Source organism: Malania oleifera, chromosome 2 (assembly GCF_029873635.1).
Source record: "Malania oleifera isolate guangnan ecotype guangnan chromosome 2, ASM2987363v1, whole genome shotgun sequence".
In the NCBI taxonomy this organism is placed as follows: Eukaryota; Viridiplantae; Streptophyta; class Magnoliopsida; order Santalales; family Ximeniaceae; genus Malania; species Malania oleifera.
Genome location: NC_080418.1, coordinates 12,661,931 through 12,678,057, shown reverse-complemented (window position 1 = coordinate 12,678,057; position 16,127 = coordinate 12,661,931). Strand labels below are relative to the sequence as shown.

At 36.9% G+C, this 16,127-nt stretch overlaps 1 protein-coding gene across 1 annotated transcript; it reads left to right on the top strand.

Moving 5' to 3' along the window:
* The first annotated feature begins 5,931 nt into the window (after window positions 1–5,931).
* Window positions 5,932–7,956, top strand: LOC131148053 (scarecrow-like protein 14). Its single transcript, XM_058097791.1, has one exon. It carries the CDS (start codon window positions 5,932–5,934, stop codon window positions 7,954–7,956), a length of 2,025 nt encoding a protein of 674 aa, XP_057953774.1.
* Window positions 7,957–16,127: the final 8,171 nt, after the last annotated feature.

Genomic DNA, 16,127 nt, shown 5'->3' with positions numbered 1-16,127 from the left:
TATAATATATATATATATATATATATATATATATATATATACACACGAACAAATTCCCACAAGTAAATAAATGGAGTAATGCAAATAATAATAAAAAATTGAGACACAAGAAATTTAACGTGGTTCCCTCAAATGTTGAGGGGCACGACGGTCCAAATCCACTATCACCAAATATGTTGTACAAAGTGGATACAAAAGACATAAGCCTTACAAATACACAAGAGTGTATAAACAAATGTAGCAAGATGGAAAGCTTTCACCAAATATTCTGAACAAAACTCCCAAAGAAAGAACCAACCAAAATAGCACAATGAGAACCTCCCAAAAAATACTGATAATAAAACGCAGTCGGAGTCGCAAGAAGAAGAAAGCAGTAGCAGGTAGCTGCACTAGAGAAGATGACCGGTGTTGGTGGGTGGGCGTGCTGCAGGTGCTGGTTGCAGGCGTTGGGAGCTGGTGAGGTATCGTGTGTGTAGAAAACAGAATGGAGATTGGCAGCACTGAGAGGACCGAAAAACTGAATAGAGAAAAAAAATTGGGGGCAACCACTATTTGCTAAGTTGTGCACATGAAGTGCCGGTTGGGAGAATCCTAGGAATAGCTAGGCATGGTAGATAGGCTTCTTGAGATGCCAAACAACATTAAAGAAAAAGCTTTCCAATCTCTTGGGCCCTACAAGGAGGGAAAACCCAACAAATCTCCCCCTCCCAACTTATGGGGACGACTCCACAAATCAGGCCAAAACTCTACACTTCGCTTTGTTTGTCTCTTGACAATGCTTTAGTCATCATATCTGAACCATTATCATTAGTGTGAATTTTGTCAAGCCGCAATAATTTCTTATCCAACACATCCCGAATCCAATGATATCTAACATCAATATGTTTTGACTTTGAATGGAAGATAGAATTCTTACTCAAATGAATTGCACTTTGTCTATCACAATAAAGAACATACCTTTCTTGTTCCATGCCCAACTCTTTTAAGAATCTCTTCAACCAAAGCAATTCTTTGCAAGCTTCCGTAATGACTATAAACTCGGCTTCCATAGTAGATAGAGCAACACATTTATGTAATTTAGATTGCCATGCCACAGCTCTCCCTACAAAAGTCATCAAATAACCCGAAGTGGATTTTCTAAAATCAACATCACCGGCCATGTCGGCATCCGTGAATCCATGGAGCGTAGATTTACCATTTCCAAAGCACAAGCACGCCGTTAAAGTGCCTCTGAGGTATTGGAGAATCCATTTTACCACTAACCAATGCTCCTTTTTTGGATTTGAGAGAAACCGACTAACAACTCCAACAAAATAAGCTAAATTCGGTCTTGTGCAAACCATTGCATACATTAAGGAATCAATGGCCGAAGCATAAGGAATTTTCTTCATCTCTTCCTTGTCTTTTTCACTTGTAGGACTTTGTTTTGAACTAAACTTGAAGTGACTAGCAAGTGGGCAACCAATGAGTTTTACTTTATCCATATTGAACTTTTCAAGCACTTTTTCAATGAAACTTTCTTAAGACAACCAAATTTTCCCCTTTTCACGATCACGAACAATTCTCATGCCAAGAATTTGTTTTGCTGGTCCCAAGTCTTTCATAGAAAAAGACTTGCTCAACTTAACTTCAATTTGTCAATCTTGGAGAAATCCTGTCTTACAATGAGCATATCATCAACATAGAGTAAGAGAATAATATAAGTGCCATCCGAAAATTTTTTCACAAACACACAATCATCCGAAGAGGTTTTTGAGTAACCATGATCAATCATGAAAGAATCAAATTTCTTGTACCATGTCCGTGGTGCTTGCTTCAACCCATACAAACTTTTCTTTAATTTGCACACTAAATTTTCTTTCCCTTTTTGTTTGAAGCCTTCAAGTTGTTCCATGTAAATTTCATTTTCCAAGTCACCATGTAAGAAAGTGGTTTTCACATCTAGTTGCTCAACTTCTAAATTCAAGTATGCTGCCATGCCAAGAACAATCCGAATAGATGACATCTTTACAACCGGTGAGAATATTTCATCAAAGTCAATTCCCTTTTTCTGACCAAAGCCTTTTACCACAAGCCTAGCCTTGTACCGAAAATTCTTTCTATCATTTTTTGGCCTAAACACCCATTTATTTTTAAAAGCTTTCTTTCCAGGAGGAAGTTTAACCAAATCATAAGTGTGATTGTCAACTATGGAATTCATTTCCTCTTGCATAGCCTCCATCCATTCAACTTTATTTTCATGGTTCATGACTTCTTGATAGCTTTTAAGTTCCCCTTGATCCATTAGAGTAACATAGTCACTTGATGGATATTTAGATGAAGGCCTTGACTCTCTTGAAGACCTTCTCAATTGAGCTTGCTTTTGAACTTGTTGCTCCCCCTCATTTTCATATTCAACATCATTAGGAATTCATCATTTCTAACATCTTCAAGAGGTGGAAGAACATCTTCCATATTTTCATCATGTGCCAAAGGTGGAGAAGGTAAGTCTAAGTCAACAAAATCATTCGCATTAGATTGTGGTTGCTCAATCGTGCCAAAATCTTCAATTGTTTAATCTTCAAAAAATACAACATCTCGGCTTCTAATAATTTTCTTGTCAACCGGATCCCACAATCTGTATCCAAATTCATCATGCCCATAGCCAAGAAAAACACATTGCATTGTCTTGTCATCAAGTTTGGATCTTTCATCTTTTGGAATGTGAACAAATGCACGACAACCAAACACTTTCAAGTGATCATAAGTGACATCCTTACCTTTCCAAATTTTGTCAAGAACTTCACCAAGTAAAGGAGTTGAAGGAGACAAATTAATCAAGTCCACCACCGTCCTCATTGCTTCACCCCAAAATGAAATTGGCAACTTCGCATGAGAGAGCATACATCTCATTCTCTCTAGTATAGTGCGGTTCATCCTTTCAGCAATACCATTTTGTTGAGGGGTTTTCTTAACGTTCTTTTGATGTCTAATTCCTTGGCTGTAACAATATGCATCAAATGGACCAATGTACTCTCCACCATTATCCGAGCATACACATTTCACGTTCTTTCCAGTCTCCCTTTCAACTTTAACCTAAAAATGCTTAAACACATCTAAGACTTGATCTTTTAGTCTTCAAAGTGTAACCCCAAACTTTTCTTGAACAATCATCAATAAAGGTAACAAAATAAAGTGCACCACCATGAGATTTACCTTTCAAAGGACCACATACATCTAAATGTATCAAATCTAAAACATTAGATTTTTTAGTAACAAACTTTATACGAAAAGGAGCTCTATGTTTCTTACCGACCAAACAATGAACACAAGATTTAAGAGAGGTACCCTTCATCCCGTGTAGGAGCTTCTTTTTGAACAAAAAATGCATTCCTTTTTCACTCATGTGCCCAAACCGCTTATGCCACAAATCGGTGGAAGAGTGACTTTCAATTGCATTCACAACACCATTACCAATTTTACCTTGCATCATATAAAGTGTACCGGTTTTCTTGCCTTTAGCTACCACCAAATTACCCTTTGCGAGCTTCCATTTTTCATTACCAAAATGGTTGTCAAACCCTTCATCATCAAGCTTTCTGATAGATATCAAATTTAGTCAAATATCGGGTACATGTCTCACATCTTTGAGCACCAACTTGCATCCCAAATTTGTTTCCAAACAAACATTTCCAATGCCAACAATTTTTGATAAACCTTCAATTCCCATCCGAACAACTCCATAATTTCCTTTAGAATAAGAAGTTAAGAAATCTCCGCGAGAAGTGACATGGAATGATGCACCGGAATCAATAACCCAATTAGTCTCTTGACCTGTCAAATTAATGCAGCTTTCATCACAAACAACCATGAGATCACTATCAGATTCAACTGAAGTTGTGTCTTCATGTTTTTTCTCAAAATTTTTCTCTTTGTTTTGCTCCTTAAATTTCAATTTTCTACACTCTCGCTTCATATGCCCCTTTTTAATACAGTAGTGGCACTCAATATCTTTTTTCGAAACTGAGTTAGACCGACCTTTTGATTTATCATTACAGTGAGAATATCTACTTTTACTTCTGCCTTTCCCCCCATTTTCTGTCACAAGTGCCTCTGAATGAGAAGAGCCAACTGATTTTCTTCTAATTTCTTCATTTAACAAGCTTCTAGTTACTTGGTTCATAGTAACAATTCCATCGGAAGCCGAATTACTAACAGTCACAACCGAAGTCTCCCAACTTTCCGACAAAGAGTTAAGAAACATTAAGGCCTGCAATTCATCATCAAAAACTATTTTCATAGTAGCAAGTTGATTGATAATATATTTCATCTCATTCAAATGCTCAATAATAAGACCACCATCTTTATATTTCAAATTCACCAATTTTCGAAAAAGAAAAGCATTATTTGTAGCCGACTTTCTATCATAAAGACCCTTTATTTTTTTCCACAATTCATGTGCCAAAGTTTAGGTAGAAACATGATGAAAAACACTATCATCAATCCATTGCCGGATAACACCAACGATTTTCCTATTAAGCCTATTCCACTCATCATCACTCATGTCTTTAGGCTTTCGGCTATCACCCTCAATAGGCCCATCCAAATCTTTGCAAAATAAAAGATCTTGCATTTTTGTTTTCCAAGTTACCCGATTGCTTCCATTGAAGCTAATCATACGGCCAACATTACCATCCATGATATACACAAATTTAATGTTTTCAAATAACATGGCTCTGATACCACTTGTTGAGAAAAAATATAATATATATATATATATATATATATATATATATATATATATATATATATACGAACAAATTCTCACAAGTAAATCAATGGAGTAATGCAAACAATAAAAAAATTGAGATACAAGAAATTTAACGTGGTTCCCTCAAATGTTGAGGTACGTCCACGGGGCACGGCGGTCCAAATCCACTATCACCAAATATGTTGTACAAAGTGGATACAAAAGGCATAAACTTTACAAATACACAAGAGTGTATAAACAGATGTAGTAAGATGGAAAGCTCTCACCAAATATTCTGAACAAAACTCCCAAAGAAAGAACCAACCAAATTAGCACAATCAGAACCTCCCAAAAAATACTAACAATAAAACGTAGCCGGAGTCGCAAGAAGAAGAAAGCAGCAGCAGGTAGCTACACTGGAGAAGATGACCGACACTAGTGGGTGGGCGTACTGCAGGTGCTAGCTGCAGGCGTTGGGAGCTGGTGAGGTATCGTGTGTGTAGAAAACAGAATGGAGATTGACAGAACTGAGAGGATCGAAAAACTGAATAGAGAAAAAAAAAAAAAATTGGGGGTAGCCACTATTTGCTGAGTTGTGCACATGAAGCGCCGGTTGGGAGAAGCCCAGGAATAGCTAGGCGTGGCAGACAGGCTTCTTGAGAAGCCAAACAACATTAAAGAAAAAGCTTTCCAATCTCTTGGGCCCTACAAGGAGGGAAAACCCAACAACATGATGGCTAGGCACCATCTGGAGTACCATCGCTGAAACAGGGGAAGGGAAGGGAGGAAGAGAGCAGCACTAGAACATAACAAAAAAAATGCTACACCAGGGAGGAAGAGAGCAGCATTAGAACATAACAAAAAAAATGCTACACCAAGTAGCATTTTTATAAAAAAATGGTTTAAAGAATGTTAGACCATCCAGTGTTTTTTGGTTTTCACGCATCAGCAGGCGATGAGTTCTCCCAGATTAAAATATGCTTGACCATCCGTTTTTTAGAACAAGGCAAAATAAAATTTCACCCAAACTTTTTAAAAATATTTTAAAATAAATTAAAACAAAAACCGGAAAAAACTCTAAATTCCTACCCAAGTAGGCCGTGAGACATGTCCGCGTCCCAATGGGCTTGTCCTTTACTTTTTTCACACACACATTGAATTTTTGAGACCCAGAGACAAATCCATCCCTTGAGCTCAACTCCATGGATTTCCCTGCTGTTAATCCGCATGAGCGAGACCCAGGTTACTTGGTTCTCCCTTCCACTGTGAGACCACCGGAGGCAGACTCTGATCATCGAGATGACGACGGCGACCTCTCCGCAGATTCTTCTTTCAAGCGCATCTTGGAGATGCTCATGGAAGAGGAGACGATGGAGGAGGGATCCGGCATGCTCGTTGACCCTTTGGCTCTCCAAGCTGCCGAAAAATCATTCAGCGATGTTCTCGGTGAGAAATACCCTCCCTCACGCGACCAGCTCACCGAGCTTCCCTGCCCTGATAATTCTTCCCATGATGATAGCTTTGGCAGCGACAGAAATGCTGTCAGCGGCTCCATTTTTCAGTCTATTTCTCAAATGCCTTTCAGCTCTGTGAGTAGCTGCTGCTTGGGTGTGAGTTTTGATGGCATCAAAAACCCTTCTGTAAGTACACTTCTTCACCCAAATTCTTTTGGTGCTGATGAGACCATCAGTTTGCAACCTAGAAGTGTGGGAGAAGTGGGTGCTAGTAAATATTTTCCTTGTGAAAATCTTTCAATTATTGATCTTGAGAATAGTGCGTTACCTCCAATGTTAAAAAATGACAGTCCACACAACGAGGTAGAGAAGAATACGAAGAGGGAGAATCTGCAGCCAATTGGTGCAAGGGAAAGGAAGGATCAGCTTAGGAAGGATATAGATACAAAAGAATCGAGGAAGAAGCAGTTAATAGCTTATGAGGAAGAGTATGAATTGTTGGAGTTGTTTGATAAGGTTTTCGTTTCTTGTGATGATCACATGAAGCCTCCGGTGTGCAATTGTAATAATGAAGTTTCGCGCAATAAACAACAGTTGGGATATAATGGCCGAAAGGATCGTGCAAAGCACAAGCGAAATATAAAACAAGAAGTTGATTTCAGGTCTCTCCTCCTTTTCTGCGCAAGAGCAATATCCATTAATGATGACAAGAATGTGGATAAAACGTTAAAAGAGATTAGACAGCATGCTTCTCCATTTGGTGACGGATCTCAAAGGGTTGCCCATTATTTTGCCAATGCCCTCGAGGCACGACTGGTTGGTACTGGGTCTCAAATTTTTGCTTCTTTGTCTTCCGACAGGCCATCGACAACCGATCAGCTAAAAGCTTACCAATCTTTTCTTTCTGCATGCCCATTCAAGAGAATCAACTTTAGCTTTTCAAATCATTACATCTTGAATTTAGCCAAGATGGCAACCAAACTTCATATTATAGATTTTGGTATCTTATGTGGTTTCCAATGGCCTGTCGTTATCCAAACTCTCTCACAGAAACTTGGTGGGCCTCCTAAACTTCGCATTACAGGGATAGAGATCCCTCACCCTATTGGGCCAGCAAAAAAAGTTGAAGAGACGGGTCATATCTTGGCACAATATTGTAAGCGCTTTAATGTTCCGTTTGAGTATAATGGCATTGCACAAAAATGGGAAACTATCCAAATTGAAGACCTCAAGATTGATGACAATGAGATAGTTATTGTGAACTGCTTGCATCGACTGGAATATCTACTTGATGAGACCATCATGACAAATTGTCCAAGGGATATTCTTCGAGAATTAATCCGAAAGATAAAGCCACACATTTTTATCCATGGTATAATTAACGGATCCTTCAACTCCCCTTTCTTTGTCACACGCTTCCATGAGGCACTTTTTCACTACTCTTCATTGTTTGATATGCTTGACACTACCTTACCCCATGAAAATGAGGGGAGGTTGCTATTTGAGAAAGAGTTTTATGGGCGGGAGATTATCAATGTCGTAGCATGTGAGGGTTTAGAGAGGATTGTGAGGCCTTTGCCATACAAACTTTGGCAAAAGCAAAATATAAGCTTTGGGTTCAAACAACTCCCTTTGGATAGGGAACTCATTAAGACATTAAGGGCAAAGGTGAAAGCTGGCTATCACAAAGATTTTGCAATTGATGAAGATGATCATTGGATGTTGCATAGATGGAGGGGTCGAATTATGCTTGCTATATCTTGTTGGGTGTAGAAGAAGAGTGTTGAAAATCCCTTTTTTTTTTTGTGGGTGATATACTAAAATGAGTTCTATAGAATTTTTATAAAGTTAGAGAATCAAACACTACCTTTTGCTTTATTGACTTATTCTATGAGCCAACTTCTCTTAACCTTTGCAAGCCTTACTCACACACACACTCCCAAGTGTAAAGAAATGAAAGCACATTTTATATTTGTGATTATGCTAAAAGGTAATAAGTTTTTCTTTGTTTTTCTAGTAGAGGTTGTACTCTCACCAGTTTGGTTTACCTATGAAATAAAAGGGAGAAAATATGTGGGATGTTTAGCTTAATTCCTTCATATAGTAGCCTGTGCATGACCTCTTTTAAGTTTATGGAAAGATGTAGCAGAATTCTCCTCCCCCCCCCCCCCCTTTTTCAGTGAACCTAATGATTCAAAGCAAGGTTTAAGATATGAAACTTGTTCTATTGTGAGTGACATCAAGTTTTATTAGTCTCAATTAGGAGGACCCAAAAACAATGCAGAAATTGCAATCAAATCACAATTTTGTTGCAATGTTGCATAATCGAAGGGGAATAATGTTTTTCTAAAAAGTAATGCTTGCACAGTGTAAGATTAAGACTCTACATCTTAAGCTATCAACCTTGTTTTGAGTGGACTTTTAAATCAAGCAATGTAAGTTAGGCCAGACATCAAGAAATGGGGCATACATAAAAACATGCACACATACAAAATAAAATTGCATAATGGTTGGATCATTATATTGGTTGTCATGATCTTGTGTAATTGTCTTTAAAATTAGTAACAAGCAACTACCATAATGATTCAACACTAAATTCTATTTGAAATGACCCTAAACACTAGACTAAAATTGAGATAGGGCAAACCCTGATTGTCCTCTCTTTTTGTGCAATTTTTTATTTTTTCATTTTGAAGTACTTAAATCCCTTTTTTGGTCAAGTTTTTGCCATTTCAAGTGATCTAGAATGATTCAAAATGGTTTTAAATAATCTATACGTCTTTCAAGTTTTTTCAAATAAAATTAAGAAAATCCCTATCTTTGGGGTCTTTTTTTTTTTTTTGCCTATTCTATGGTATTTTTAGCTTGTCTACTTTTCTCCTAGATTTTTTCGGCAATTTTATTGGTAAAAAAATAAATAAAAATAATAGTAAATTAATTACTTGGCAAGACAAGATAGACAAACATATGGTTGAGCTAGAAATTATGTCATTTTGGATGTGGCAATTCTTAAAATAAAAAATTCGAGCACACGCCCCTTTTGCCAAATGATGCCATTGCACTAAGTCATTTTGGCAAAATGATGTTGTGGCCCCTCCTTAGTTTTCTTCTTCCTATCCATTGTCTAGTCTTGTCTTAAATATGATGAGATGTTACCTTATATGTTACCATTGAGCCTCCTCCATGATTCCTCTTTGGTAAATCTTCTTCTGCTTTCATCCTCCATCTTCCTAACACACCCCCAGCTTATGCAAACTCGTTTGCAAAAAGCCCCTCCTTATAACACATCCCATCCTAGCTTGCCATCACCACCTAGCATCCCACTTCCTTGTGAGCTTAGTGACCCATCCATTCCCACTACAAAAAATAAGGTTATTAGTGAAGGATTAAAACCATCACTAATAATCATAAAATCGTCACTAACAGTATTAGTGACGAATTTATAAATATTAGTGACGGTTTTAAATTAGTTGTTATATCTACCGTTACTACTAATTATTAGTGACGAATTTTGAAACCGTCACTAATAATATAGTATTAGTGATGGATTATAACCGTCACTAAAACCCCAATACCGTCACTATTAATTCTATATTGGCTCGGCACAAATTCGTCACTAATAGTAGGGTATCAGTGACGAATTTCAAAACCGTCACTAATAGTCTAGTATTAGTGAAGGATCATAATTTGTTACTAATAGTGTAGCATTAGTGACGATTTTCAATTCGTCACTAATAGTTGGACTTTAGTAAAGGATGAAAACCGTCACTAATACTTATTAGTCTTTAGTGAAGAATCATAATTCGTCACTGATAGTGTAGTATTAGTGATGGTTTTGATCCGTCACTAATATCTATAGAAATCGTCACTAATAATTGAAAAATAATATTTTTTAAATCATTAATTCTTGTGAAAATTTGTAATTACATTTTTGCATAAATTAAACCATAATTATTAAAAAGATTCATAAATTATTAAAAATTCTATTTCAAAATCAAATACAATTACAAATACATTATACAAATTCCGAATGTTTTATACATGAATCTCATAGTTTAGATAATGAAAAAAAATACAAAAAAAAAAAAATCAAAAATTGCATCCTTCTGTAGTGCATGACATCGTGTTGATGGTGTGACAGTCGCAAACCCTACAAATTAAGACTTATCAAAAAAATTAGTATACAATTTTTGACCATATACGTACTATAAGTATCAATGAGTTGATAGAAAAATAATCGGACATTCGGGCAAAGTTAAAAAAAATCATACTATATTAAATAGCTAAATTTTATCAATTTTAAGAAATTTTGGCAGCATTTCCCCTGTAAATAAGACATTTTCCATAAAGATATGTTCCAAACCTGAGTGTTTACACTAAACAGTTCACAATAATCCAATCAGTAATTAATGAATTTTATGAGTGCAAAAGATCTTCATATAAACTGCATTAAATAATGTAATGTGTTTATGCATCCCACAAACAATCTAGATCAGACTATGGTTCTATGAAAAAATAAAATGTGACGTTGATAATGGTTTACATGACTTCTTTAAGACTCAAAAACAACTATAATAATCAAATAATGCAAATGAGTCCATTATTGATAGAATTTTCACTTAGCATATGCAAAAGTAAATTTAGAGATGAAGTTTAAAATTCATTTGAACTTCACTCATTCTTCCAAAAATATTTTAACATTCAACACATTATAATCATTCTCACAAATATTGTATGTGGCTTTGAAACACTATGATCTATTTAAATTTATCCAACCAACAATGACGGCATCTTATAAGTGGTAAAAAAAAAAAAAAAAAAAAAAGTAAGCTAGAAACACTATGATCTATTTAAATTTATACACACACACATACACAAACACACACACACACACACACACACACATACATACATACATACATACATACATACATATATACATTATTGGCCATACAAGGTTTAACATCCTATTTTGATGCTAACAAATAAGATAAACTTAACATATTTGGTTGAGTAATGCTATTTCAGGGTTTACAAAAGAGAATGTGCTAAAACTTATACTTCAAAGAAGGTTAATCATATAAAGCCTAAAGTATGGATTTTAAGATAATATTTTTAAAGCTTGAAGTATATGAGAGAAAGCTTGAAAGAATTTCAAAGCTTGAGGAAAAGCAAGAGAGGCAAAAGACTCAAGCGCCAAAATTGTTTAAAGTCTCAGAAGTCTTTATGTAAGTGCTTCATATTTTAAATACCTTTTCAAATATTTTTGAAGCTCTTTTAGGGTATATGGACTTGGAGACCAGACTTTTAAAATCCTGAAAATGTGTTGGACAAGTTATATTTAAGTTTTTTAAATAACAAAAGGGTTTAAAAATGAAAAATGAAAGATTTTCAAAAAATGGACTGGTCAACCGACTAAACAGAACATACTGAGATTGGCCAGCCAACTGATAAGAATACAAATGTTGAATAATTGTGTAGGGACCTAGATAATTTTCATAATTTAAGATAGGAGGAGGAAAGGAAAGAAGAAAATTAAGCAGGTCACATCAACGAACACAGGGGATTTGTCGACGAGAATACATGACGGTCTCATCGATGAGGTCGTGTCTCGTCGACGAGAAGATACTGAGAAGGAGTTTTTGATAGTCTGAAATTCTTCGACGAGGGGTTCATGTTCGTTGAGGAACTTTCTTCATGGACTCGTCGACGAGATGACGTGTCTTGTCGACGAATCCGAGGTTATAAACAGTTAAAACCCGAATTTTTTAGCAGAAAATTGCGAAAGAAGATCCTTTATCTCTCTCTCTAAAACGTCCCTCTCCCCTTCTCTCTTCGATTCAAGCTCCGTTTGTCATCGGTTCGATGATCTGAGGCCACCACGACACTCTTTGGAAAGTTCTTTAAAAATCTGCCGGAGTGGATCATTGGTGGAAGTGACTTGAACTCCATCCCAATTTCAGGGTAAGGCATTTTATTTAGTATTTGCCTTCGCTGCACTTATAAGAAATAATAATATTTTATTCTGAAAGATGTTGTTTTCAGGATGTTGAGTGAGGAACCCTGCGGGTGTAGGACCAGATATAGAAGGGACTTTTTTTTTTTTTTTTCTAGAAACAAAGTAAGGGAAATATATACATATATATATATATATTTATTATCCAGTCTTATAGAGTATGAGTTTTAATATTTGGGTGGCCTGTGTGGATATATTTTATATAGAATTTATATAGTTTTTCTTAGTATATCATGATTTACAGTGTATACAGATATAGACATATATTTATCAGACAAGTATTTCAGATTTTATTTAGTTCAATATATTACAGTAATTACAAAATGGCATGTTTCCTAAAACCATAAAACTCATATTATACAGATTATACAGTCAGATATACAATTATAGCAATCAGATGTTATAGTTATGTTATTCAGATGTTACAGTATTTCCAGTGTAGATCTATAGTGTTATGGTTATTTTGAAAATATGATGAAAATAGTAGGGTAATTATAGTAGTAGTATATATGCATACAGTGTCAGATCCCTGATGAAATATTACAGACAGATATAGTTTATATAGCACGATACCATTGCTATTTACAGATCAGAGTGCAACCACATATCTTAGATTGTATGTGGGTACCGTCAACTGTGCCAGGAGTGGTTGCAGTCTCCCCAGTTCTCTAGGTTGAGGGGGCCCCATTTGACGAGGTAGCAGTCCAGTTCCGTGCTTAGGAGAGGATGCAATTTGGCCGGATTGAGGAATGATAGAGTATAGTGACTTACTTGGTACGCCAACCATAATTAAGTCCAGCCTATAGGCCGCACAACCCTGTCATGAGGGGTTAAATCATAACATACAGATTTCGAGGAAAAACATAGTTATGTATATGTATACAAATTTACAGCATTTGATAAGTATAGTATGATATTAGAAGTATGAAAAGTAGAAAAATTAGAGGATAGAGTTATAATTTAAACTACGATGAATATAAGATATACTTTATACTGGTTTATCAGCTTATACCGTTTCAGATGTATTTATAATAGGTATGCAACTTGGTTGCTGCACACTAGTAATAATATATTTCCACTTACTGAGCGTCGTCTCATCCCATTACTCTAACAATTTTTCAGGTGAACCAGCTAGGCGAGTAGACCAGGTTCGAAGATAGGGTGACTTTTGATTGCCCTTCTTATGGGGTAAATGTGATCAGAGGATTGTGTTTTTGAATAGATGATGCTGGTGAGAGATATAAAAATGTATCTATGGTTTGGCAAATATTGAAATCTGGTATTAGATGTATATATAAATGTATGATTTTTATGTTTTTCGCTGCAGAAGTGTGTCTATTATGTATAGGAATACCTCAGTGCCCATCTTAGGCTTGAGAGGCTATAGTAGGGCTATCAAAGTAATTTATGTGTAAAGAATAAAAAAAATATGGTGTAATTTTTGGGTCCTTATAGTTTGATATCAGAGCCTAGGTTGTTAGGCTCTGTAAATTCTAGAGTACAGTGGAAAACAATACCATAATTTAGAAATGGAATCTTAAGAAGAGTGGCACAGGGAATCAGTGAAAGTGATGTTGAGTAGGGTTTTTTTCCACTGTTTGGAGGTAGTGTTTCAGGGTGGTTTCTATGATTTTCCTGGGGTGACGATTCTAGGAAAGCCATAGTATAAACTATCGATGATTCTTATTTTCATGTGGTAGAGGCTCAACCTTAAATTAATAATGAGAGGTTAGGGGTATTTTAGTTAGTATAGTATTGTAGGATTCAGATACTCAAAATAATTTGGTAATATTGCAGGATGGACCCAGGAGGTAGTAGGGCTCATGCTAGTGGTGATGATAGAGCTGGGCCTTTTGGTGTAGGAGGTGGGGATTCAGATGATGTGCTACGCAGTGTGGCTTAGCAATTTATGGCCGAGATAGCTTGGAGCTCTAGGGAGCGGGGAGGTTTATCTCCAGCTCAGGGGTGCATGATAGAAAAATTTATGAAGATAAACCCACCAGCATTTTCAAGAATGGCTGACCCTGCATTTGCGAAGAAATGGGTGCTGAAGATAGAGAAGATTCTGATGGTATTTCACTACACCGATGAGTAGAGGGTTCTTCATGCTATGTATAGTCTAGCGGGGGAGGCCGAGAGATGGTGGATGACCACTAGATTATTGGAGGAGCAGAGAACAATTCCAGTGTTGATGACCTAGGCTCGATTTAAGGACGTATTCTTTGATAGATACTATCCTGCCTCAGTTAGAGAGGCTCGAGTACAAGAGTTTCTGAGCTTGTCCTAGGGATCGATGATGGTCCAGCAGTTGCGGCTAAATTTATCGATTTATCAAGTTTCTGCCCTTATATTGTTCCATATGAAGGTAAGAAGGCTAGAATGTTCAAGAGAAATCTAAGGCGATATATTTATAGACAAGTGGCAGTACTGAGGATACATGACTTCTTAGAGCTGGTTGACTAGGCCATAATAGCAGAGAAGAGTGTGTCGAGAGAGACTGAGATACAGAGTCAGAAGAAGAGGACCGCACCCTTAAGTTTTCAGGTGGAGTCCAGCCGAGGCCCTTGGAGAGGAGGTAGATTTGGTGGGGGTCAGAGGTAGATGGTAGAGCATAGTGGATTTCAAGGTGGATAGTCTCACACTACTTGCCCTAGGTGTGGATGGAGATAGCGAGGTGAGCGCTAGCTGGGGCAAAATGTTTGTTATCATTGTGGGAGACCCGACTATATGGCTCGATCATGCCAGATGTCTTCGATTTATGCACCAGCTCCCATACCAGTTCGGGGTGGTTATCAGGCACCCCGTGGAGGTCAGCAGAGGAACACTGCATTGGAGAGGGTTATGCTTTGACGTCGAGTGACTCCGAGACTGCCGGAGATGTAGTCACACGTACCCTTATTACTTTACCATATAAAGTTATTATTATTATTTTTTTATACAGGTGCCACTCATTCCTTTATATGAGCGGGGTAAGTCAGAGTAAATAGCGTAGAGACACAGTTATTGGATGTAGAGCTGTCCATGGGTACGCTGACGGGATTTGTGGTAAGATATAGGAAGGTGCTTCGAAACTTTCCAGTAAGTATTTAGGAGAAAGTACTACCATCTGATCTCGTGGTCTTAGATATACAGGGGTTTGATGTAATACTGGGTATGGATTGGCAAGAAACTAATCATACTAGCATAGATTGTCATAAAAAAAAGTGGTTTTCAGACCTCCGGGTGAGCAAGAATACAGATTTGTGGGTTCACGTGTGCCTACCTCACCATAGCTTGTGTTAGCTATTCAGGTGAGGAGACTGCTATAGGGTGGTTACCAGGGTATGCTGCATACATAAAGGAATTGCCAAAAGAAGAACTAAAACAAACCGATATACTAGTAATGAGAGAATTTTCAGATGTTTTTTCGGAGGAATTGCCTGGTTTACCACCAGACCGTGAAGTTGAATTGAAAGAAATGAAAGATCAGTTATAGGAATTACTAGACAAGGGATTTATCAGGCCCAGTGTGTCACCTTGGGTTGCACCAGTTCTATTTTTGAAGAAAAAAGATGGGACCATGAGATTTTGTATAGATTATAGGGAGACAAACAAATTGACAGTCAAGAATAAATGTTCTCTCCCTAGGATCGATGATTTATTTGATCAACTCCAGGGGACCCAGGTCTACTCCAAAGTTGACCTGCGATCAGGTTATTATCAGGTGAAAGTTAGAGCGGAAGACACTTCGAAAATAGCATTTCGAACTAGATATGGGCATTATGAGTTCTTGGTGATGCCATTTGGGTTGATTAACGTACCAGCAGTATTTATGGATTTAATGAATTGGGTGTTCCATCAGTACTTGGATCAGTTTGTGGTTGTATTCATTGATGATACACTAGTCTACTCGAGAAGTTTTGAGGAGCACGAACATCATTTGAGGCTG

Coding starts and splice junctions, on each gene's coding strand:
- LOC131148053 (XM_058097791.1), top strand. CDS start 5,932: ATGGATTTCCCTGCTGTTAATCCGCATGAGCGAGACCCAGGTTACTTG.